This window comes from Mastigoproctus giganteus, chromosome 12 (genome assembly GCF_048544385.1).
Source record: "Mastigoproctus giganteus isolate SK-2022 chromosome 12, ASM4854438v1, whole genome shotgun sequence".
NCBI classification, from domain to species: Eukaryota; Metazoa; Arthropoda; class Arachnida; order Uropygi; family Thelyphonidae; genus Mastigoproctus; species Mastigoproctus giganteus.
In genome coordinates, this window is record NC_143586.1 from 161884167 (window position 1) to 161909852 (window position 25686).

The 25686-nt window shown below is 37.8% G+C and overlaps 1 protein-coding gene across 1 annotated transcript in view; it reads right to left on the bottom strand.

Annotated features, from left to right (window-relative positions):
- The window catches only part of LOC150077553 (osmotic avoidance abnormal protein 3-like), a 425893-nt gene that overhangs the window by 120044 nt on the left and 280163 nt on the right, over positions 1-25686 (bottom strand). The window contains exon 13 of the mRNA XM_090385940.1: positions 16064-16325. Within this exon, the coding sequence (XP_090242066.1) occupies positions 16064-16325 (262 nt within the window). The remainder of the gene's footprint in view (positions 1-16063; positions 16326-25686) is intronic.

The window sequence follows — 25686 nt, forward strand, 5'->3', positions numbered from 1 at the left end:
GTTTAAACTGAAAGTTTATTGTTAGTCTGCGAGTGCCAGAGTGCTGTCCATTCTGATAGGTATGCAGCCTGAATGGTTAGTGCATAGTCTGATGCCGGAGCATGGATATTGATTAAATCTAAGGTAGTTGGATTTTTTGCAGCTTCATCAGCCAGTTCATTGCCCAAAATACCAGAATGTGCTGGAATCCAACAGAAGGTGACCAGTTGGTGGTGTTTTTTAATTTGTAACAAAAAGCTTCTAATTTTATCTAGAACAGGGTAAACAAAGATAATGCCAAACCTGTGGGAATCAGTGTAAATAACATATTTTAAAGAACAGTCAGAACACAGATTTTCTAAAGCTAGTATGATTGCATATAATTCAGCTCAGAAGATACTGAATTCAGATGGAAGGGTTGCTGAAATAACGGTATTTGAAAACATTGCTGCTGCTCCAAAGTTTTCATTAGATTTAGAGCCAGCTGTAGCTGTATAAAATAGAGAAAAATCAGTATATCTTTGAGTGTGAGCTGAATGAAGTTGTCTGACATTTGATGTTTTTAAAATATTCTTTCCCCATTGACAGAGGTAAGTGTCACAAGACACTAAAGGAAGAGAAGCCCATGGTCGTTGAGAGCAAGTTGCTATCTGTTGTATGGAATGGATGTAAACATTCCAAACCTGCGATAGTTCAAGAAGACGAAGATGAGATGGTTTTACTATACTAGGTTTATTTCTGTAGAGGTTTTCTAATGGTGGATTGAAAAGGTATGACTGAATGGGATGTGAGACACAACTTTGTATCTTAACAGCATACTTTAGTAACAGTGTTTTCCTACGTAGTAGTAGTAGTAGTAGAAGTGGCACATGATGCAAGAAAGCAAGTGTAGGAGCTTATGCAGCATCAGCCAAAAAAAAAAAAAAAAAAAAAAATCACACCATTCCCTCCAAATGCCTGTCCAGTTCCTCCTTAAATTTATTTAACCTATCAACTTCCACAACGACAGATGGAAGTTTGTTCCAGCAATTAACCACCCGCTGGCTAAAGGCAAATTTCCGCACATCTATTCTACATCTGTCCTTTCTTAATTTGAACTTATGTCCCCGTAGGTTCGTAATCTGAACAAGTGGAAGGATCCCATCAGAATTCAGCGTGCTCAACCCATTCAAGGCCTTATAGACCTCAATCAGATCACCGCGCAGGTGCCTAGTCTCCAGCCACTGCAATTTGCAGAACTTAAGCCTCTCTTGGTAAGAGAATCCCTTCATTCCCCTCACCAATCGTGTTGCTCTTCTCTGTACACGCTCAAGCAAATCTACATCCTTCCTAAAATGAGGCCTCCAGACCTGTACGCAGTACTCAAGGCGTGGCCTGACCATTGCCTTATACAGAGGGACAATCACCTCCTTTTCCCTGCTAGCAAAATTCCTATATATCATTGACAAAACCCCATGACCTGCCCTAGCAGCCTGTCTGCATTGCTCAGAAAACTTCATATCTGACTGCACAATTACTCCCAGGTCTTTTTCATTTTCTACCACCTTAAGTGTAGTACCACACAGTTGGTACTTTTCTCTGGGGTTACTTCTACCCATATGCAGTACTTTGCATTTGTCAAGGTTGAACTTCAGTTGCCACTTCTTAGCCCATCTGCCCAAATTATCTAGATCCTGTTGCAGTAGCACACTGCCATTACTGTCATTAACAACCCTGCCAACCTTTGTGTCATCTGCAAACTTCGACATTAAGCCTGATATACCTTCATCAATATCATTGATAAATACACAAAACAACAGTGGACCCAACACCGAACCCTGTGGGACTCCACTAATAACATTAGTCCATGAAGAGCAGCACCCATTGATTACCACCCTCTGTCTTCTCCCACTTAACCATCCTTTTATCCATTGTAGCAACTTACCCTTAATACCATTCTGCTCCAATTTGTACAGTAGTCTTCCATGCGCAACAGTGTCAAAAGCTTTCCTGAAATCCAAGTATATGATATCAAAATTATTTTTCGCATCCAGTTCCTTTGTGACCACGTAAAGTTAGTGAGGGCTCGTGAGTATCAATGTAGAGACTGTGTGGGCAACGTTCTGAAAGCACCAAATGCAATCCTCAAAGCACTGTGTTGAATGAGATCAAGCCAGCATAATGCACCCGTTCTGCAGAATCATAGATGGGAACTCCATAGTCAAGGTGGGATCTGATTAATGTCCTGTATAGCCAAAGCACAGAGGCATGATCTGCGCCCCATGTTTGGGTGGATAAAGCATTGAGTATGTTTAACTTTTTTAGACAGGTTTGTACATACATTTTTAATATGGTCTATAAAATTTAACTTGTCAAGATTTAATCCTAGAAATCTGATGTTATTATTGACTGGGATGGAGACAAGTGCAAAGTGTGTTAGTTGTCTGATGGCACCAGGGGTTTCCCCCACCTCCGTGTCGTGTACTCTGTTTGTTTAAACAGAACTCTGTGAAGGCCAGAGATTTAAAAAGTGTGTGGGAAGTGGAAGGATGTGTAGTGTTGTGTACCATTGTTCTTCTAAACATTTAGCCGTTGGGCCCCTGTTGGGACCTACCATTACTGCACTTGGCCACGGGGAGGCAGGTCAGGTACCCAGTAGATTTTTGTACTCTGGCAGGCCCTGCCACCTAGTTTCCAAAGATTTCAGTGGCAAGGGACTATGTGAGAAAAAAAAAAATAATAAATAAAATAAATAAAAAAAATAATAAATAAAATAAATAAATAAAAAAAAATAAATAAAGAAGGGGGTTAACGCTAGAATATAAAAGGCCAAGAGTAATATGTAAACATGGTTTAAATCTGGACGTTATTAATTGATAAGTTGTGTGGGGTGCACACTGCAAGATAGACAGACAGAGTAGGAGGGGAGTTGAAGGCTGGGGAGAAAAGACAGAGGTATGGGGACGATAGAGAAGGTGACCTCAGAAGTTAGTGAGGCAGGCCCAGACCTCACCAGGTGGAAGAAGGGAATGGCAGGGGGGAGTAGACAGGAACCAATATCCTCCTCCCCCCGGCCGGGAGGAGAGTAAGAGAAAACCAGGCTAGAGTGCTCTGTTTGATCGCCAATGTGGCTTGTGTCAGAAAAGCTGCTGGTGTTGCCAGTGTCTGGGTTTTAGAGTCTTCGGTGGGATCAGGTACTGGTTGATCTTGCCTGGAGATTCAGTTGCAGATATCAGCCCGATGGAACTTGGATGAAGGAAGTGAATTTCAGTTCAACTGAGATTCAATGAGGTCGGCGGTTGATGCTACTGAAGAGGGTGCCCAGAATCTGTCTCATGTTATTGCTCTTGGTTGTTTAGGCTCCTTAATGTTCTTCATCTGTTGAAGACATCCTGTGAAAAAGTGGTGAAGTATTTATAATTGTCATGGGTATGAATTAGTATATGTTCTTGGTCTTTGGCAAATTAATAATCTTTGTGATCAGAATAGATCTCAAACATTAGAAATTTGAAGTTCAGGATCCGGATGAAGTTTTGCTGCCTACAAAAATGGATAGCAACTGTTTTCTTCTGCAAGAGTCAATAGCCATTGAGGCTGAACCACTGTTGTATTTTATTAAATGATATCTGAAGCTGCCATTCAATAGATCTCATATTTCGGGAATGGCAGGAGATGGAAAGGTCATCTGCATAAAGGTAAGTCTCAACTGTATTTGGAAGCTGTCTGGTGATTGGAATCTATTCTAAGAGCAGAGTGGCACTCAGTACTGATCCCTGTGGAACACCTTCCTGCATGAATGCTGCGGAGAGTGCATGTTGGTATTGAACTTGAAACGATCTAGTATGTAGGAAGTTCTGAACAAATATAGGAAGGTTGCCCTGCAGACCAAGAGAATAAAGGTCACTAAGTAAGCCATGCCACCAGGTGTTGTCAAAAGCCTTCTCTATATCTATTGAAACCATTACAAGATGTTCACGTTTAACAAAGGCATTTCAAATGGCTAATTCAGCCTTGACCATAAGATCTAAACATGACCTATTTTTACGAAAGTCATATTGACTATGTCTTATAAGATGTTCTGACTCAATGATCCAGATGTGCCTTCTGTGGGCAATTTTTTCTAGGATTTTGCTCAGGCAGTTTGAGAGAGATATTGGTGTATAGCCAAAGGGGTTAGTTGGATCTTTCCCAAGCTTTAGGAATGCCAAAACAGTAGAGTAATGCCAAGAATCTGGAAAAACATTTTCTAAAAATATACGATTGTAAAAAACCAGGAGCAGGCACAAAGCCTTGTCATCAAGATGTTGTAGCATGACATAATAAATCCCATCTTGCCTGGCAGCACCATTGTGGGCTGTTCTAATGGCAGGCAAAAGTTCAGAGTATTGCAGAGGTTTGTTATATGGAAGAAGGTGGGCAGTTTGAAAATTAATGGCATGCTTTTCTCTAATGTTTTTAATTCGTTGGAATGATGTAAAATAGGCTGATGCTGCTGAAATTTCAGCAAAAGTATTGCCCAAACCATTAGCAATATCTAAGGGACCGGATAGGTCTTGCCCTTTCCAGGAGAGGATTGGAGAAGGTATGGTAGGAAACTTACCAGATAAATGTCTAATTTTTTTCCATATTATTTTGAGATCAGTGTTTCTGTTAAAGGTCGATGCAAAATGGGTCCAGGATTCTTTCTTGGCTTGCCTTTGCATAAAACGTGCTTTTGCCCTTAACTTCTTATAATTAATGAGGTTGGTTGTGGTTGGACATTGCCGAAATAAATTCCAGGCTTTAATTTTTGCTTTCTTTGCTTTTGTGCATTCCTCATTCCACTAGTAATTATAATGCTTGTGACTAAGGGGATTTGATAATGGTATTGTGTCCTTGGCCACTTTTAGGAGATGCGACGTGATGTAATCTGTTACATTATTAATATTCTGTCTCAATAGTCTCATTATCAATATTGTTTATTCTTACTAAAAATAAGAGTAGGACTCAAAATAGATCCCTGAGGCACCCCCTCCTCCTGTATATGGATTCTAGAAAGAACATTTAGATAACGAACCTGAAAGGTTCTGCCCTAGAGAAAGCTCTGAATAAACAAAGGAAGCCTGCCTCATAATCCAAAGGTGTGAAGATCTCGTAAAATACCAAAACGGCATGTTGTATCAAAGGCGTTTTCTAAATCCAGACTTACTATAACTAGGTGGTTTCTGACGAAAGCATTTCTGATGTTTGATTCTGCTTTGGTCATCATATCGAATGCTATTTTGCCAGAAGCCATACTGATTTTTATGTAAGATGTTATGTGACTCTAGAAACTAGGTGAAGCACTTGAGAACCATTTTATTCAGTATTTTCCCCAACCAACTAATTAAAGAAATTGGACGATAATTAACTGGATTAGAGAGGTCTTTTCCTGGTTTAGGGATAGCTAATACAAATGAATGTCTCCAAGAGTAAGGATAAACATGTTCCTGAAAAATTTTGTTAAAAAATTTTAGCAGAGTTTGTAAAGCAGTATCATTCAAGTGTTTTAACATAATATAAAATATACAAAAAAAAATTCAGATGGCAAATTCATCAGGGCCAGCTACACTATTGGGTGCTCTATTAAGAGAGTCTTTTAACTCAGATATTGTAAAAGGCTGATTATATAGATGACAGAGATCGGTGTTGAAATTTAACTTCTGCCTTTCTTCTGCCTCTAATTCGTTGGAATGAAGCATTATATGAGTTTGCTGCTGAAATTTTGGCAAAAGCTTCTGCAAAGACGTTTGCTATGTGTTTCGGGGAAGACAGTTCCTGTCTATTACATATCAATATAGGGAAGGATGACAATGGATATTTGCCATTCAGATGTTGGATTTTTCTCCAGATTAATCTAGTATAGGTATTCTTTGTGATAGTGGAAGCGAACTGTATCCAGGAATCTTTTTTGGCTTTTCTTCTTATTTTTAGTGCTTTAGCATTAAGTTTCTTGTAATTTATAAGATTAATAGTAGTGGGATGCTTGCGGAAAATATTCCAAGCTTTATTCTTTTTTTTTTTTGCCCCATTACATTCATCATTCCACCAGTAATTTTTGTGCCTGCGTGGATGAGTCGACGACTGAGAAATAGCTTTGTCAACTGCTGCAAATGACTATTTAGTGATACAGTCAGTAGCTTCATCTATTGACTGATTCTGAATGAAATTTTTATCTAAAACTATAGTTAAGGAAAATTTTATTCAGTTTGCCTTTGTAAATTTCCAGCATTGGCAAGTTTCCGGATAGGGAGAAGGTAGTTTGGAATTTAGAAGTAATAAGGTTATATTTATGTTATGTTATTTTTGGTTTTTAGGAGCATTAGCAACTAAGGCCATATTGCTCCGGTGCGGTGGTCATTCCCTGACCTCTCCGCATGCTCCGTATTTGGTGGTGACGGGCTCGAACCCCGGTCTAATCAAGAAGCGTGTGCTACGCACTGCTGCTCCTTCCCACCTGGCTACGGAGGCGCCAAGTAATAAGGAAGATGATTGCTGTTGTGGGGATTATCCCATACTGCCCAATGTATACTTGGGTACAGAGCTGGAGAGCAGATAGTTAGATCTATGGAAGAAGTGTTTCCTGTGGGAAAATGTACATGAGTATGTGCATCGGTGTTCAGCAGAGTTAGACCACGTGTGTCCAGTAATGTTTCTATTAGCTGGCCTCTTTTATCCATATAAAGACTTCCCCATAGTGGGTGGCATCCATTAAAGTCACCCATCAAACATATAGGAGATAGTATCTGGGCAAGGAGCTCATCAAAGTCTCTGAGTACATACGTTTGGTTCAGTGGAAGATAAATAGAAACAAGAGATAAAATTATTCCAATTTCTATTCTAACAGCAACAACTTCTAAATTAGTTTTTAAGGGGATTTGCCTAGATAGATTAGTAATGGATACTAACACCACTACACCTCCACGGGCTGCAGTTGCTGCATTCCTGTCATGCCTGTACAAAGTATATTTCTTTATTGAGGGGATTACTTCTGGAGTTAAATATGTATCCTGTAAACAAATGCCTGCTGGATTGAAATCTCGGATTAGGTCATAAGGTTCATCTGTATTAGTACATAGTCCTCGACAATTCCATTGTAGCAAACACTGCATCATTTAGTTTTAGTGGTAGGATGATCCGGTTGCTTTTTAGAGGCAGTAGGCTTATAGCGATCTTTTTTGGAAAAGGCATGATGTCCAGTGTCCATGTCTTCTTCAACATAAATTTCTAATATATGTTCTTCTTGAGTTTTGTCATCTACGTCCATTTCTGCTGTATTAATTTGGCTCTTATTAGAGGATTCTTCTTTTGCCATCCTGGTCTCACTTTGGGACTTGATGCCACTAGTAGAGGGAATGGAAATTAGGGTATTACAAGTCTAGTCTCTATTGTTTTGCTTTAAAACTGGTTGAGGAACTGAAAGCTGAGCTCTAGCCCAGCAAGTGATTTTTCAGGTGGAACTGAATCAATGGTTTGGGTAGCAACCGAACGATAATTCTTAGTAGCATTTGCATAATACATGCTGGAGCATCTTTCAATATTTGTTGAATCACTTCCTGATAAGTCACTTTATGGTCAACTTTAAACTTCTGTATTTTTTTTCAGAGCTTCCATAATTTGCAACTTTTTGAATATGCAGGATGATCCCCCTTGCAATTTGGGCAAACTGGAGATGTTGCATTACAATCTGTTTGAATGTGATCTTGGGATTTTGGGCATACATTGTTTCCTCGACATGTTGTCTGAGAGTGTCCGAATTTTTGGCATTTATAACAGAGAATTGGATTTGGAATATAGGGGCAGATATGACAGTTTAGTTAACCAGCCTTAACAGTATTTGGTAAGTTTAGCGTATTGAAAGTGAGAATTATACTACGGGTTGGAATAAGATTGCCATCCCTACGAGTCAGAATTCTCTTAGCTTGTACGACCTTTTGATCTTTTATTTCTTGCAGAAATGAAAGATATATTCAATAGACCCCCATTCAGAGATATCACCTTTGGAACTATTTAGGGTTGTGTGGGGTGAGATTTTAACAGGAATTCCCCCAAAGGTTGTAAGCTTTAACAACAGTTCGGAATGTTTAGGCTGTGTCGTTTCAACTAGTAAATCCCGACTGTAACCGTTTGACCATTTTAGGTGATCTGGTGGCATTTTCTAGGAATCTCTGTATCATAAATGGAGAGAGTTTACTCACTGGTTGACTAGATAATAAGAAAGGTTGGATACTCTGTTTGGTCACTGTCTTTTTTTTTTAAGCGCTTACTTTTGCATTACCTTGATCAGAATTGTACCGATCTTTGGTATTTTGAGCTCAAAGGCTCTAATGCCGGATATTTTTCTTTATCCATGTCAGCTCCTTTTTGGCTCTGGGGATTAACCTTTCCACCCAGGTTACCGGCCCCGCCACGGGGAGGGAGGAGCAGTGCCACTTGTGGCCAAGCGTAAGAGTTAGTAAACTAAGAAAAAGTAAAGAAAAAGGTACTTTCCTTTTTCTGGCTCTCTTTTTATATTTTTTAAAAAGTAGAGCTAATTAACAAAAGGACTTATAAAATGAATCAAAATAAGAAAAAAAAAAAAAATTCAGTCGCTCTAGAAAAATCACTCTAGGAAGTCACAGATCGCTTGGCCACAGGAACTCTTGGCACACAGGGCCACGGTTTTTCACCTGAAGGCAATCTCTATTCCACAAGTGATTTTGGTGAATGCGATTTTTGTTGGATTTTGGAATAGAAGTTTCAGCTGCAGTCAGAATTTGATTGGTTATATATGTAGTTACTTCATCAATTGGTTGATTTTGAACATAAAATCTGTCTAGACATATTTGAGCAGAATAGCCATCCCAGCTTGCCTTTTTAAACTTCCAAGTGGATCTTTGATCAGGATTTGGGGTTATCCCTGTTTGAAGTTGGGGTTAAAGAGCAAATAATCGGAAAATGATTGCTATTAAAGGGATCGGTTAATACCGACCATGTCATGATTGGAAAGATGGATGGAGAAGGAAGGACAAGTCAATTATAGAAGTAGATCCTGTAGGTGGGAGATCCAAAGGTTAGTAAATTAAGATTATTTTCATTCAAAAATTCTTCGATGAATCTGCCTCTTGCATCCATTGCAATAGATCCCCGCAATGGATGGTGGCCATTAAAGTCACCGAGAAGACAAACTGGTGTTGGGAGTTGAGTAATGAGGTTGTCCAATTCTGAATGGGGAAATGGTATCGAAGGTGGAATTTAAATAAAAACAAGGGTAACTAAAATACCAACTGCAATCCGAGCTGCCACAGCTTCTAGAGTGGTTCTTATTTGGATCGGTCTGGATGGTATGTTAGAATTTACAAGAATGGCTACTCCTCCACGGCCAGAAAACTCTGGGCTCCTATCTCATCTGTATACCATATAATTTGAAAATTTTGGCGAAACTTGGGTGACAAGAATGTTTCCTGTAGGCATATACCTATAGGATTGAATTGAGAGATTAAATCCCTTAAGTCATCAGAATGGCTGCTTAGTTCTCTACAGTTCCACTGTATGATGATAGGCATTATTTGGGTTTAGCTGAGGATGATTCATCTGACTGTTTTTTGTGAGCAGGGCATTTTTCACGTTTTTTTTTTTTGGGAATGTGGGGCATCCAATATCAATAGTGTCATTGGCATGAAGTTCTATAAAAGGTTCCTTATAATCTGGGCGTTCATCCACTTCCATGCTGTTGGTGGGTTGTTTTTCACTTTTCTTACATTCCTTAGTAGTTGAAGTATCATTTGCTATACTAATTGGGGTGTTAGCGGTTTCTTTGGTTTTGGTAGAATCTTTTCTAGTGGCTGGTAAAGTTGCTTTAACCCAGTTAGAGAGGTGTCGGGCGGTTTTGACACATCTGTCTGAACTGCAATTGAATGATAACTTCGGGTGCGAGAGGCATAAGATGGACTAGGCATGGTCAACATAATTTGTCTGTGTGCCTTGGGATATGTGACTTTATGTTCAATTTTGTACTTTTGGATTTTTTTCCCAGTTTTCTGCATTTCACAGATTTAGAGAAGGCAGGGTGGCTTCCTTTGCAGCTGGGGCAGATGGGAGTTGAGGCTGAACAATCTACTTGTGTATGATCCTTTGATCCACAAATAGGACAGATGGTGTCACCTCTGCATGCCTGCTATGAGTGACCATATTTCTGGCATTTAAAACAGTGAAGAGGATTCGGAATGAATGGGCAAATTTGGCAGTTTAAATAGCCAGCTTTTACTGTGGATGACAAATCAGCAGTGCTGAAAGTTAAAATGATGGATTGTGTTGCTGTAAGATTTCCATCTTTTTTAGTCATTATTTGCCTCGCCCTAATTACCTTTTGATTCCTAAGTTCTTCAACTAATTCATTCTCAGACACTGTAAGAAGGTCCCATTCTGTGATGATGTCTTTTGATGAATATAAGGTATTGTGGGGAGTAACAGATACTGGCAACCCACCAAATGTTGTTGTCATTAATAGCCACTCAGAATGTTTGGAGGTGGCTGTTTTAATGAGAAGGTCTTCGGATTGCATTCTCTTTACCATTTTTGGTGACCCAGCAATAGTTTCCAAATGTTTTTGGATCATAAATGGCGATAACTTGACTACAGGCTGGGTGGGGGGGGAAGAGTGTATAATCAGAAAGTTAGGTACGTCAGGAGAAGCAGTCTCTTCTCCTGACATACCTAACTTCGAAGCCTTTTAGGGTGACTGGATTTGTTATCAAGTGTTGCCTATTCATGAGATTCTAGTCTTGAGCTTGAAAGCTCTAAGGGTGGAAAAGTGTTAAGATCCATGATGACTCCTTTTGGTCCTGGAGGTTTGTCTTTACCACCCAGGTTATCGGCTCCACCATGGGGAGACTGGAGCAGTGCCACGAGGTGACCAAGTGGCTGTTAATTGAGTTAGTGATAAAGGAAAAAGAAACAGAAAGGTGTCTTCCCTTTCTGGGCCTTTGCCTACTTCTTGTAGAGCAAAAGAGCTACTGCAATATAAAATGAGGGAAAAAAACCGGTATTCAGAACTAAACAGAATCTGTAATGGCAAAAGCTCTTTATATAGTTCACTTTGATAAAAGCACTGAGGTCGCTTGGCCATGGAATGCTCGGCACCCAGGGCCTAGGGGATATGTGTTTTCTCAAAAGATCTGGTTGTAAAAGATCAATAGGGAGGTTATGGCTTTTTCATTAGGATGGTGCAGCATTACTATAAGAGTTATGCAAGATCTGTTTTAGTTCTATCAACATAAAAGGTTGGATATATGGGTAGAAGGTTATAGTAATAAAATTAATCTTGTACTGCTTGGCACAACATTTAATATATTGAAAAGAGAGCAGTATGTTGGTAGCAAGGGTAGCAGTGATGTTGCAAGCAATCAGCAGTAACATTATGAGTGGAGAAAGTTTTGAAAAGCTAATACTCTCTCTAGAGAAATAGTAGAATATTGCACTAGAAATTGCTTGGCATTTGGAACTGTTTGAAGACTCAACCTACTTCAAATTCAAACTTGTTTATTATTTACTATACTACTAGCAGCATTAGTGTATATGAAAGTATACATGTACCTGTTTTTTGCTCTTACTACCCTAACAGAGAGAGCCCATATATTTGCTTGTCCCATAAGAATCCACAATTTCAATCCCCAATGCCTTGCTGTCCGGACTGCTGTTTATTGCAATAGGCAGCAGTTCAAGACTCACTTTCACTTCTGCCTGTGGCTGCTGTTAATCTATTTTACTGTGTATCCACCCCACCAAGCTAGCAGTTTTCCGACCCACCTAACACTGCTTCAATAGCATTAGCAAATTTTCTAACACAAAAAGTATCTCATCCCTATAAAAAAAAAAAAAAACACTATCTGCTGTTAACAAGCAGACCATGCTGGGAAAAATTTTACTTGAGCCATTCATGGTCTCTCCAGGGCTGAATTGTTTGACTAGGCTCTCATCATGTGTCTGGACAGAAGTACACTTTCACATATAATCCTAATGTGACTTTTTCTCAACATTGCTTGGTTAAGAAAATCCTAAGATTGCCTGCTGTTAATATCATTAGTACCAAAATGTAAAACAATATCACCCTCAAAAGGTGATAGCTACCCTACAATGACATCAGCATTTTTCCCTTGCTGATATACACTGGTTCTATTTCACCTATCCTTTTTACAAAATACAGCAGAACCTGGATAAGGAATTCCCACATAAGAATTTCCCCTATATACTAGGTTTGGTTTCTTAAGTCCCAATTTCAACTCTATATGTTGTAATGTATTATTTTTCTGTGTAAGAAGTTTCCTGGGTAAAATGTTTGTGATAAAGAATACACAGTGTATTATTATAATGACGTTTTCCCACTTAATATAATTTTTAAATATACAAATTCTTTATTTTTAATATTAAGCAATATGAACATTTTGGCAATTGAACAAGTTATTGCATAGCTTCATTTTAGTTCATAGTAAATCACTGAAGTAGGTGAAATGGCATCGTTTTTGATATACATGCATATCATATTGTGAATGTGTTCACAACGAGTTGCCCTGATATTGCAGTATCTCCAATAAGTGCTTCGCAATAGAGAAGACTAATTTTACTTATTCTTGGCAGATACTACCATCCGGGGAGGGTATCCACTGAGAATCCACTGGCGAAGTGTTGCCTATTCAAGAATCCACTGTCCAAGCATAGCTTATTCTAGGTAGTTCAATATCAGGGAAACTCATTGTGAAGGCATTCACAATATGTGATATCACAAAAATTATGCATTTCACCTACTTTGGTGATTTACTACTAAACTAAAATGATGATGCTTGGCACAAACTTGTTCAATTAGTGAATTTTCCGTAGTCTGAGGCTTTCAGCACTAAATCCCTTTTCGTATAAACATTTTGATATAATGGAAGTGACATAATGCATTTGTTTTCATCAATATCTATAACTGGATAGTGTCGACTACATGAAGCACAGTGATGCACATGCAATTAAGTTCTGATGTTCAACTGTCAACGGTTCTGAATTAATCAGTGGATTGTTGCTCTGTCTTACTGTGACCTTTTAAGGTATGTAGGAACTTCAGAGGAGCTCATCCTTCCAACTTGGTAATGAGTATTTGGTAAGGACTTTAATGAACAGAATGTTAAGCAATTAGAAATCCTGAGTTTAAAAATGTTTCCCATTATAGGCAGAGGTGAAATATAAATTCTCAAATAGTACTTAAAAATGATTTTTAACTTATGTATGTGTTATGTTTTCATTTTTATTTGTGTAGTTAATATTTCATACCCTTAGGTCATTTTCCCTTCTAAGACGTTTTCCCACGTAAGAAGTTTGAAACCTTCAGTCCCTCGAAAAACTTCTTATCCAGGTTTTACTGTATATATTTCCTGTTTTCCTGACAACAGAGTCACTGACATTGTGGATGTCTTTCTGCTGTGGAGGATGTTGTTATTTGGTTTTTAGGAGCATTAGCAACTAAAGCCATATTGCTTTGGGGATATGTGGTGGTCATTCCCTGACCTTTCCGCATCCTCCGTATTTGGTGGTCACGGGCTTGAACCCCGGTCTAATCAAGAAGAGTGTGCTACGCACTGCTGCTCCTGCCCACCTGGCTACGGAGGCGCCATCGTATTTTGTAATTTATGGTGATATAGTGTGGTCTGCAGCATCTTGCTAGGTAGCTGAGTGCTTGTTAGGTTCTTTTTAATTTATTCAAGGATATCTATCCTGTTCCTCACGCCCTCACATAAGCCCAGAAGAATGCTGTATTGGCACTTATTCTCCTCATACTCTCTGCAATGAAAGCACAAAAAAGGCATCCCCTTTGACCGTATCATATTCCTTTACAGATAACTCCATGAAAAGGTGAAAAATAACACACTGTATATATAGCTCTAATTCAAAAGAAAACTGCCATTAATGGTTACTACTTTGAGCTTTTTTGCTTTGCTGCCCTTGTCTGAGGCATGATTTTAGTCTAAATTTAATTTAAAAACACCAAACAAACTAAGAGTTAAGAGTGTAATAATGCTACACATTTCATGATTATGTGATAGCATATATACTAGGCTAAATAATACTGCTATTATTATTATTAGTGGTACTAGTAGTAGTAGTAATAATAATAGTAGTAGTGGTAAATGATGCAAAGAAGTAAACTTATACAGCATTAGGGAAAAAAAAAAAAAAAAAAAACCCTATCTACATCAGCTGTCCAGTCTGTCTAATAATATGTCTAATTCTTATTTAAATTTATTCAAACTACTCATTTTCCAATTCCAAAACACCACCGCATGGCAGTTTATCGCAAAAATCAATTACTCTTTCTTTGAAAGGAAATTTTTACACATCTATCATGCAGCCATCCTTTTTAAATTTAAGTTTGTGTGTGTGTGTGTGTGTTGTCTGAGAAGGGGTTAGAATGCCATCATCATCACTTCAATCAGGTCTCTTCACAAGTGCCTATTTCTATGTGCTGCAATTCTCAGAACCAAAGCCTCTTGCACTAAGAGTATCTATTCCCTTTGTGTTCTTGAATAATATGGTTACTCTTCTCTGCACCATTTTTTCAAGGGATCTTTTTTACCATGAGGCTTCCCAGACCTGTATGCAGTACTCAAGATGTGGCCTAACCATTACTTTATACTGATGAGCCAAAACATTATGACCACCTACTTAACATGATGTTGGTCCTGCACGTGCAGCCAAAACAGCTCGTACCCGGCGATGTATAGATGCTACAAGATTTCTAAATGTGTCTTGTGGTATCTGGTACCAACACGTAACCAGGGAGGTGGCATCCACTGAGAATAAGTAACAATAGTCTTCTCCTATGGTGAAGAGTTACTTATTCGAGGTAGTGAAATATCATGGCAACTTGTTGTGAAGGTATTCACACTATGAGATATACATAATGATCCCAATCTTATAACTATTTAGTAGTTAGCTGTGAACAGATTTAATGCATTTGCACTAACTTGTAAGATGCAAAAATAAGTTATCCGACATGATTAGGACTTTCAAACTATTTATTTACTACAATCAATGCAATCGACTACTATAATGTGCTATAGTACAAGTTACTATATACAAGGTATGATATTCATGCCAAAATTATCAATAACAAAGGCCCTATGCACACTATGTTGTAACTTATTAAATCTTTGCCTAAATTCAAAAATAAGCTGAGAATAAGAAACAATAGTCTTCTCCTATGGTGAAGAGTTACTTATCAATGTAGTGCAATATCATGGCAGCTCGTTGTGAAGGTTGTTGTTGTTATTTGGTTTTTAGTAGCATTAGCAACTAAGGCCATATTGCTACGGGGGTATGCAGTGGTCATTCCCTGACCTTTCCACATCCTCCGTATTCGGTGGTCACGGGCTCGAACCCCGGTCTAATCAAGAAGCATGTGCTAGGCACTGCTGCTCCTGCCCACCTGGCTACGGAGGCGCCCGTTGTGAAGGTATTCACAATATCAGATATACATAATGATACCAATCTTAACTATTTAGTAGCTAGCTGTGAACAGATCTGATGCATTTGCACTAAAAATACTATTAAAAATAAGCTAATGCATGTGATTAGAATGATTAAAACTATTTTTAAACATGATTTAGTATGTTAATAAGTATAAAAGTCAAACTTTTCCAAAAACTTGTTTTTTAAGAGCTCAAAATTTTAGGCATGACCACATCACATCATTTTCTTAGTTATATTTTATTTCACTTTAGTATTAGTTGTGGTATATTATGCAAAGAAAACATGCTTATAACTGCATAATTACACTCACACTCAGGTCCTTTTCATTTTCCACTACCCTGAATATAGTACCACACAATTGGTATGTTAATCTGGGATTACTGCTACCCACATGCACAACTAAAGCCATAATGTGCCAAACTAGTAGCAGTAATTTGCTATATATTTTTTGTAGTTTAGTGTTTTCTTTTTTTTTTCATAGGATATAGTGATGTTTTATTACCATACTGATCAGTATAGTAAAGCTATATCTAAGACTACCAAAATCACTAAGTTTGGTCTGTTTTTTTATGGGAAAAAGAAATTCTCAATATCAATATACCTGTAGGTGGAAGTTTGGTGCGAAAAATAACTAATTCAGGAATTCTCCACTTTTGCAGATTTTCATCCCATGTACTTTCTCCTTTTATCCGGTCCAAATAGGAATAATTACAGTCTTTCCTGAGGCATGGCTGGACTTTGTCTAAGATTTGTTGCAACAATTTAATTTGTTGGTCTTGTCTTCTGATAGTTTCAAGGTAATCTGTTCTGTCTGTTTCAAATTCACTTTGAAGATCCCGTACTTCTCTTTCCAGTGCCTGAATCTAAATTGAAGGAAGAAAATAATATAGAAATAAGAAAAGAGCAAAAAATGTATTAGGTTATTTATTGCTGTTCATTATTATCAATATCTATCTAAGCACCAGCATTTTACACAGTATATGGGATTGCACTTTGACACCAAGCTATTATTGTTTAATTTAATAGCCTGGTAACAAGGTTGGTTGGTTGGTTGGTTATTAGAAGTTGTATGGCACACATCAGCATCTAAGGCTATAGTGAGTCATGTCAAAAGGTATAAAATACAAAAATATATAAAAATATACAATAACATATCTAATTAATATATTATTAACAAATATATAACATAAAACTGTTATAACAAATAAATAATAAAGTGCTCTAAATAAAACAACAGTGAAACTTCCCTTTAACGGACAGCCATGGGGAACGAAAATGTGTCCATTAAAGAGAAGCGTCCGCTAACAAGAAGTCTGAGGGAGAAAAAAAGAAAGAAAGAAAGAAAGAAAGAAAAATCGTTAAACGTTTAATGTAAAATTAAATTATATACAGATTTTGAACAATATTTTTGTAAATAATATACAATTATATACACAAGAGATAAAGAAAAATCGTTAAACGTTTAATGTAAAATTAAATTAAATTATATACAGATTTTGCACAATATTTTTGTAAATAATATACATACAATTGTGCTATGCATATTATGACTATCTTAAGAAAAATGCATACAGTAATCACTTATTTTCTTCTGCACCTTCTTCCGGCTGATAATTTTGTTTTCAACATTTGTTTGGAGTGAAGAAACCATCGAAAGTCCTTTAGTATCTTCTTCAGCGGCGAAAAACATTTTTAAACGATTGATTTGTACGAGCGCTTCTTCTATTTTCATCGGTGGTTCGTCGTTAATATGTTCTTCGACAGAATGATCTCCTTCCATTTCTTCATCCTCATGAGGAACTTCTTGAAAAATATCGATGATAATGTCGTTGATAACTAGAGCACCATCTTCTGTAGTGAGGTTTGAGTCTATATCTTTGTAGCCAGGGTCACTTGTAGCGGATGTATCGTACATTATCAATAGATGTTGAAGTTCTTGTTCTTCTTGGTGCTCCACATTGCTGTTCACAACTTCAATTTTTGCGTTTGAGAAGCCAGACTTTACAAAACAGTTCACGACAGTTTGTTTTCTAATTGCGTTTACTGAAGAGGAAATCCATTGAATCGCATCTAGGATGCTGATTTTCTTTGCAAGGTCACTCGCACATGTTACATCGTTCATGTTTGCAATGAGATGTCTTAAAACACGTTTTCTGTAGTGAAGTTTAAATTTTTTTATTATCCCTTGATCCAAGGGCTGACACTCTGCAGATGTGTTTGGTGGCAGAAAAATGATTTGAATGTTGGACAATTCAATGTGCGGGTGAGATCCAGCATTATCCATGAAAAGAATAATTTTTCTGTTTTGACGAATCATGTTTTGGTTAAAGTGACTTATCCATTCGTTCATGATATCTCGTGTCATCCACGCTTTTTTATTAGACTTCCAGTCAACATTCAAAAGATTCAACTTTATGCCCTTGAAACAATGAGGATTTTGTGGGTTTTCTATAACAAGAGGTTGTTCAAAGTCTCCCAGCATATTTGTACACAGTAGTACAGTCAAGCGTTCCTTAGAAATTTTTCCGCCCTGGCACTTTTCGTTTTTTAGACTCATTGTTTTTTCAGGAAGAGCTTTAAAAAAAACAACCCTGTTTCGTCGCAGTTGTAAATATCCTTAGCTTCAAAATCACGACATAAATCTTCCAATTTGACGGTCCACTCTGTTACAACCCCAGTATCAACAGATCCACCTTCACCACTTACGGTTTCCAAGAAATTTTATGCCGAGTTTTGAACTTGTCTAGCCATCCCACAGAAGCTTTGAACTCATTTACTCCCATAGATTTCGCAACCTCCAAAGCCTTTTCCCTAATAATAGGCCCATTAATGGGAATTTTTTTAGCACGTGCGCGACAAATTTGAAGTCCAACAGTTTTCGGGAATGATTTTTGAACCTGATCATTTCCGTGTTGCCAAAATTGTTTGAGCAGTTCATTTTTTTTCTTTAGGATGTCGCTTACCTGCGTCTTCCCGATTTTGAATTTTGCAGTGAGATTGCGAACACTATTTTTTTGCCGATCATACGCATTAATGAGTTCGACTTTATCTTTTAAAGTTAAATGTTTACGAGAAGACATTGTGCACTTCACACGACACTGAACAAAACTGAAACTGAAAAGACGAAAGGCCGACCATATTCTCCCCCCCTGCACACACCGAATTCATCAGAAGTTTTATACGTGCCTTAAAATTCTTGAAAAAGGGTTTAGAACCGCGACGTAAACCTTGATAAAATTCAGAGAATCGGAAATAGAAAATAAACACACGATTGGGCAATACGTGGAAGAAACGTTCCTAGAAAAAGGGCCATGAGCTCGCCCGCTGTCCGTTATGGGGAGATCAAATTAAGTGCTAATCTAAACGAAACAGTGCAGATTGCCTGTCCGCGCCCGTTACAGAGAATGTCCGCTAGACAGAAGCTGCAAACACGTTAAAACCAATGGAGGTGAGTTGGGGAATTTGAAAATGTCCGTTGTAGAGAGATGTCCGTTAACGAGAGGTGTCCGTTAGGAGAAGTTTCACTGTATATAGATTAATCAGATTTAAAAATTTGAATACATATGGCACATTGTCATCAATCGATAAAATCTGAGTGTATAAGGCTCAGACAGATGGGTAAAAGACAAACGGCATTCATTACTAAAAGATGTACATTTGACTAAAATATGATGGACAGTTAAAACTGTGTTACAATATCTATACACAGGATGATCATCAGCTCTCAGCAGATATTAATGCACCAGATGACAATGTCCTATGTGTAGCTGAGCAAGGACTACTTCTCCCGGTGAACCCTGCACTGACTAGAATGCTAATGCATTATCACAGGCTTAATTTTGTTTAGCTTGTTGGTAGGGGGTCCATTCCAAGATTCTTTCCGTTGTGTACATAATTTTTTTGTGGATCAGATGGTTGTGGTCTGTATACAGAACTAACAAGAAGATGCAACTTTGTGGAGTTGCTGAATCAGCTGTTGCATTAGCCTGTGATGCCATTATGGCTAGGGATTCAGCAAAAGCAAATATCAAAGTTTAACTCTGAAAGAGTGTAACATTTGCTGCACCTGACACAAAACTGGATGAGTGTTTCTCATATTGGATAAAGACTGTAATACACTAAGAGAGTCAGTATATAGCATGCACCTTTGGTACTGGTGGTATATTATATGATCCAAGGCCAGTTGTACTGCATATAGCTCTGCAGTGTATATACTACATTCATGTGAAATCTGATTGCAGACTGTTTTTACTTGGGAAACTCAGCAGATCCTGAACACACTTCAGATTTCCAACCACCTGTATATACCAGCAAGAACTCAGGGTATTCAGCTCGGTGTGCTGCAGAGAGTTGCTGATATATACATGGAGATGTGTGAACTTTCAGCCAGCTCCTAAGATTGAAGTTGCAAGACAGAAATAATATATTTCAAGGAGGAAAGACTTGCCTGGCTGACATGGATATATTACCTCAAGTAAGGTTTATATCATGAACAAGCTCTTGAATCCTGATACCAAAGGGCCGAATTGCAGTTCTATGCATATTATACAGATTTTCCCACCATGGCATATAAACAGATATTTATGTAGAGTGGTCAGGCAGAGTTTTATTTTTATGGCATATTGTAGCGACAACTGCTGACAGCAAAACATCGATGACGGTTCATTGGCTTCCATGTACAGACTTTGGACAGGCAAAGTATGAAATGTCCCTGCAGCAATATGGATGGCTTTGTGGTGGGTTAGGTCAAGCCATCAGAGAGAATTTCTAGCAAAAGAATAGGCTTGGGAGATATAGTCAAGTTTAGAATGGATAAGTGTGCAGGCACAATAATGTACTTCTATCTGCCCCCCAAAAATTGGAGGAGATAGCATTGAGCATGTTCAAACCTCTTGTGCATTTTGCCCCATGTTGATGGAAGGTCAGCTTTTGATCAAAGATGAGACCCAGAAATTTTGTGTCTGTTACCACAGGAATTGCATTTTGTCCAAATCTGAGTTCTGGGTCAGGGTAAAGATTCTGCTTCCAGCAGAAATGCACACAAAAGGTCTTTTGAGCAGAAAATTTAAACTGCTGCTACAGCCCAAAGAACTAAAGTGGTCAATGGCTTGTTGCAGTTGTCGTTCAATAACTTTCATGCTGCAGAAATGATAAAACATACTAAAATCTACACACAGTGCACTATTTACTGACAGAGGAAGCTGTTCTGTAATGGAGTTCATTCTGATTGCAAAAAAGCATAATGCTGAGGACAGAGCCTTGGGGAACTCCTTTCTCTTAGCAAAAGACCTGGGACAAACTGGATTTAACACGAACCTGGAAAAGTTATTTTGATTGGTATTGGTATGGAGTTTTTGGGGGCACAATGGCAGTTGAGGCCAGAATGTTTCAGTTCCTATATTATCATTCTACAATAATATAATAATTTGGTTCAGTTTAGCATCAGAGGAATTCATATGTGTGTAAACGTTTAAGGAATGTACACAGTTCAGCTAGATTAGTACTGTTTCCAGTGATGATGATGATGTTGTTGTTGTTGTTTTGGGTTATATTGATGCATCAATGACTAAGGCTATAATGTGCCAAAACCAGGTCACATACAAGAGCAGATTAAAATATCATTGCCCTAAGGAATTAGCTCATTATGTCAAGATGTATAGATTTAAATATGTAAAAATATTTAAACATTTTAAGTAACTAAAAACAGCTGATAAACTGATATTGTCATATAAAATCTGACTGAGCGTAAAGGCAAAGTTAGATGCCTAAAACAGTAAAGTATAAATGACATGTGACTATAAAGTGAACACTCAGACAAAATATGTCTTATAGTTAAAAAGATGTCACATTGCTCACACATAGGAAAGTCACCTGCCCCTGAGTAGGAACGAATGAGTAAGATGTGTTCAATGTGGAGGCAAGCAAGAATGACTTCCTGTCTGCAGTTCCTGTGCGGACTAGCATTAGCATTAGTAGAGGCATTTGATGCAAGAAAGCAAGCTTATGCAGCATCAGCCCAAAAAAAAAAAAAAAAAAAACTAGACTACCACAGTTTAATTACAGGCTTTATCTGATAGAGATTGTTTGTGAACTGCCCATGCAAAGATTGTTGTGACTGGGAGTGTAATCATTTCCATATTAATTTCCTGTAGTCTGTATAGGGGACTAACAGGCTACAGTTGCTCTGGGGTTGCAGAGAACTGGCTGTAGTGTCAGCTAGTTAATAATCATAAAGTCTTGATCCCAGTGTGGCTTGGGGTCCAGCAGAAATGGATGCGAAAAGAACATTCAAAAAGAATAGTAACATCTGCTGGACCTGGGTCAGGAAGATGAAGATCATATCTCATCCCTGATAAAGCTTGTAGCTTTCCCTACTTTTAACAGAGAAGCTGCACAGTGGTGCTTGATAATGCCAGGGTAGAATTAGTTGCCTTGTTGATATGGCAACATTGTCCAGTTATGTTAAGCTTTCTAAGTAGCTCTTGAACTCAAATACCAAAGGGACAGTTGGCAGTCTGACAGATGTTATAAAGATTTTCACATTGTGGCCCAAAAACGGGTGTCCCCGTGGAATGATCTGGCAGAGATTTTTGTTTAAAAGTGTACTGTAGAGACAACTGTTTCTTACGAGGCAATAGTGATGGCTCATATGCTTCGACATAGACTTTGAACTGGAGATGTTCAAAATCTAGTGGCAATATGAATTGCGTGATGGTGGATGGGATCCAACTGAGTCTAGCAGATGCATACACCTGGGACCCATAATTTACGTATTTGATGGCATATAAGACACATGGGCATATAGTACGCACCCTCATTTTAGAAAGGAAAATTAAGGAAAAAAAAGTTTTAGTATATTTAGGCATTTAATATCTATTCTAATGTGTATAGTAAAAAAAAGCTCATCCCAAACATGTGATCAGAACGGCAAGAAAAATACTAATACTGTATAATAATATATTATTTAATTATTATTATCAATTTTTTATTAATTTACCAATACAGCAACTTAAAAGAGAAATAAAGGAATCTTAGCTACATTAGAAAATATTTTATATGAAGCAAACTACCACTAGAATTGGAAATGAAAAAAAAAAAAAAAAAAAAAAAAAAAAGACAGTGAGAGAACGGTAAAAAATAGTGTTCTGCAAATGGAAAGGTCAGTCATTTTGAAAACCACAAAAATCATTGCCTTCAAATCCCAAAAACTCTTCCTCGCTAATGTTGGTATCACTATCTTCAAATAATGCAGTGTCTTCAGTGTCATCAAAGGCATTAATAATTCCAGTCTTCTTGAAAGATTTTATAATTATTTTACCACTTATATTTCTCCAAGATTCCTTAACCCATTCACACATCTATGCAGTGGTGGGCATGTTTATTCTTCCTGTGGGGTATGAGGTGATGATCGGGTTCTCCCATTTGTTCCACTGTTCTCTTGTGGGGGGGGGGTTTAAATGTTGTGTATATATATATATATTTATATTATTTATTTTAATTTATTCCCCTATTTAAACAACTCCCCTTTATAATATCTCCCCACTTGCGCATCTGACTATTCAACTTCACAGAAGACTTCAGGTTTTGGGGGGGGAACTTCTAGATGTATATTATTCCCTTCGGATGGGCTTGTGTCCAGTACAACAAATAATTACACAAATGTTATACATAAAAACAAGTTTATTATGCATATTTACAGTTAAATCATAACAAATCTCATTAAGAATAGAATTTCACTGTTTCAACACCAAGGTACTTACACCATTTCCAGTCTCTAACTATCTAACAGGCTCCTTTACAGACTTTTTTTTATCTCACCTTTCTCATTACGCACACACAGGTTAAATAGTTACACTCTTTATATGCTCACCTTATTTCTGCTCCTATTACAACACAATCAAATCATACCTCATAGGTGTCAATAACATTTTTTTATCATTAAAGTTAAATATATCATTGATCATATTACTTTTATGTATCATCATAACTACCAATTTATTCTTTAATTCCCTATTCCTCTTTCTTATATATTTCTTTAACCATTGTCAGTTACAGAACTTGATCACCAAAATACAATGTTACATTCAAACACACCTTTAAGGGTTGGCAATATACATAAATTTTATCTCCACACATTTAATATTTCTATTTTTTTCTACAGTTCCTTCCGTTCACTTTCTCATCTACATTACTATCCTCCTTATTCCAAATTACTGCCTAAACCAACCATAATTGCCTTAGAGTAGATTTTGCTCCTATTTGGTTCACCCATCTAATCTTATCTTTATCATTAAATTCCCCAATATCGTATTACAGTCCTTTCACTAGTATTTAACTTACAGTATTTCAAAATAACTTTCTCTTATCATCGAATTCCCCAAATATCACACTACAGTCCTTTCTCTAGCAGTTAACTTACAGTATTCTCAAATTAACTTTCACTTACTTAATTTCTATGGTCAGGTGTCTTCATAAGGGCCTTCTATCCTATCCTTATCCAGAGCTGCTATCTTCCGCCATCCAGGGCAACATCTTACAGCTTCCAGGGCATCATCATATGGCGTTCGCAACTGCTACTCCGCTTTCAGGATCTGCTATTTTTCCTGTCAGGACGGCTACCTTCTGTTCCAGGCGCCTCCGTAGCCAGGTGGGAAGGAGCAGCAGTGCGTAGCACACGCTTCTTGATTAGACCGGGGTTCGAGCCCGTCACCACCAAATACGGAGGATGCGGAAAGGTCAGGGAATGACCACCGCATATCCCGGAGCAATATGGCCTTAGTTGCTAATGCTCCTTAAATCCAAATAACAAAACAAACAAACAAACAAACCTTCTGTTCCAGGGTTGTTACTTTGCCTTTCAAGGCTATATCAGGATATTATCGCCTTCCTCGGTGGACTGGGTGTTCTAAGGGAATCTTCTTCTCTCATTCTCACTGTTTGCAGAACTTCCTTTTACTACCCCTTTCCAGTTCATCTCCTAATTTCTCATTCACTACATTACTGATAACCCCACTTCGACTTTTTTCGTCGGCTATTTCTTCATCATCTTTCAAGCAACTCTTCCCGACTCACCCTTTCACTGGCACCGCTCAAAAAGTTCTCCCCTCTCCTTCTCTTCCTTTTTCACTCTCTTTTCTCTTGTGTCCGTATCCATCCACAATTTTCTCCCGGAGTTTTCCACGCCTCCCCACAGTGTTTTCTTCCAATCACTCTTTCTTTTACATTTTTTTTTCTTTTCATTTGTTGGAAGGCCTAGTTCAGCCTGCCCCGTAGCACGTGATTCTCTATACCCCTTTCTTTACAACCTGTTGACATCCGTTGTGTTCTTTGATGTCGGCCGAATACTCCAAAACAACTCTTCCTGTCTCATAACAGCTTGTCTCTATTGCACTAAAAAAAAACCACAAATTATGACACTGGAGACCATCGCGTCTATTTTTAGAGACTAGTGTGTGCTTTTCCGAATACGTTTCCGGTGTGTGACCCCTCATAAACCTTAAGCTGTTTTTGTAGCGCCGAACCCCCTGCTGGGTTTGTCATAGTATTCTCAGTCAGTTCCCAGTTTTAACGGATGTAAAGCTAATGGCACTGTTTTCGATCCTACTACCTTTTAATTTTTATACCTCCTTCCAGAATAATTCTTATTTCTGAAACTGCAGATATTACCCTTTTATCCTAATAATGGTAAGAATCAAAGGAAAACTAACTTTCAAAGTCTTAATAAAAAATATTTTATTTTTGTAAGATTTTCAAATCTTACACTCTCATAATATGCTTAAATGGCTTGTTTATGGACACATCCAAAAGGCTGCAATTGGCTTGTCAGTCCACCAGGAATGACAATTACCTGTGTATTCAATTCCCTCACCCTCTTTTTAATGACTTCTGTTCAATGGGCTCTGAACTGGTCCCAAATGAGAAGGATAGTTTCCTTAAGAGACCACCAGGATCACTGTTTATTTTATGTGAGAAAATTTCCTTGATCACATGTTCATATTTTCCACTATCCTGGAAAAACTACTGTAATTTTCAGAGGTTTGAAAGTTTTTACTTTAGCATAGAGCTAAGATGAAGCTCTGTGCAAAATTTCATTAAATTTGGTCCAGTAGAAGATAAATTAAACAGGAATAAATTTTTTCCTAACCCTTTTCGCTTGATGGTTTTCTGTTACAAATTTTTGGAATAATGCCAGTAAAACTGTCAAAAATGGTGGTAGTTTTGTGC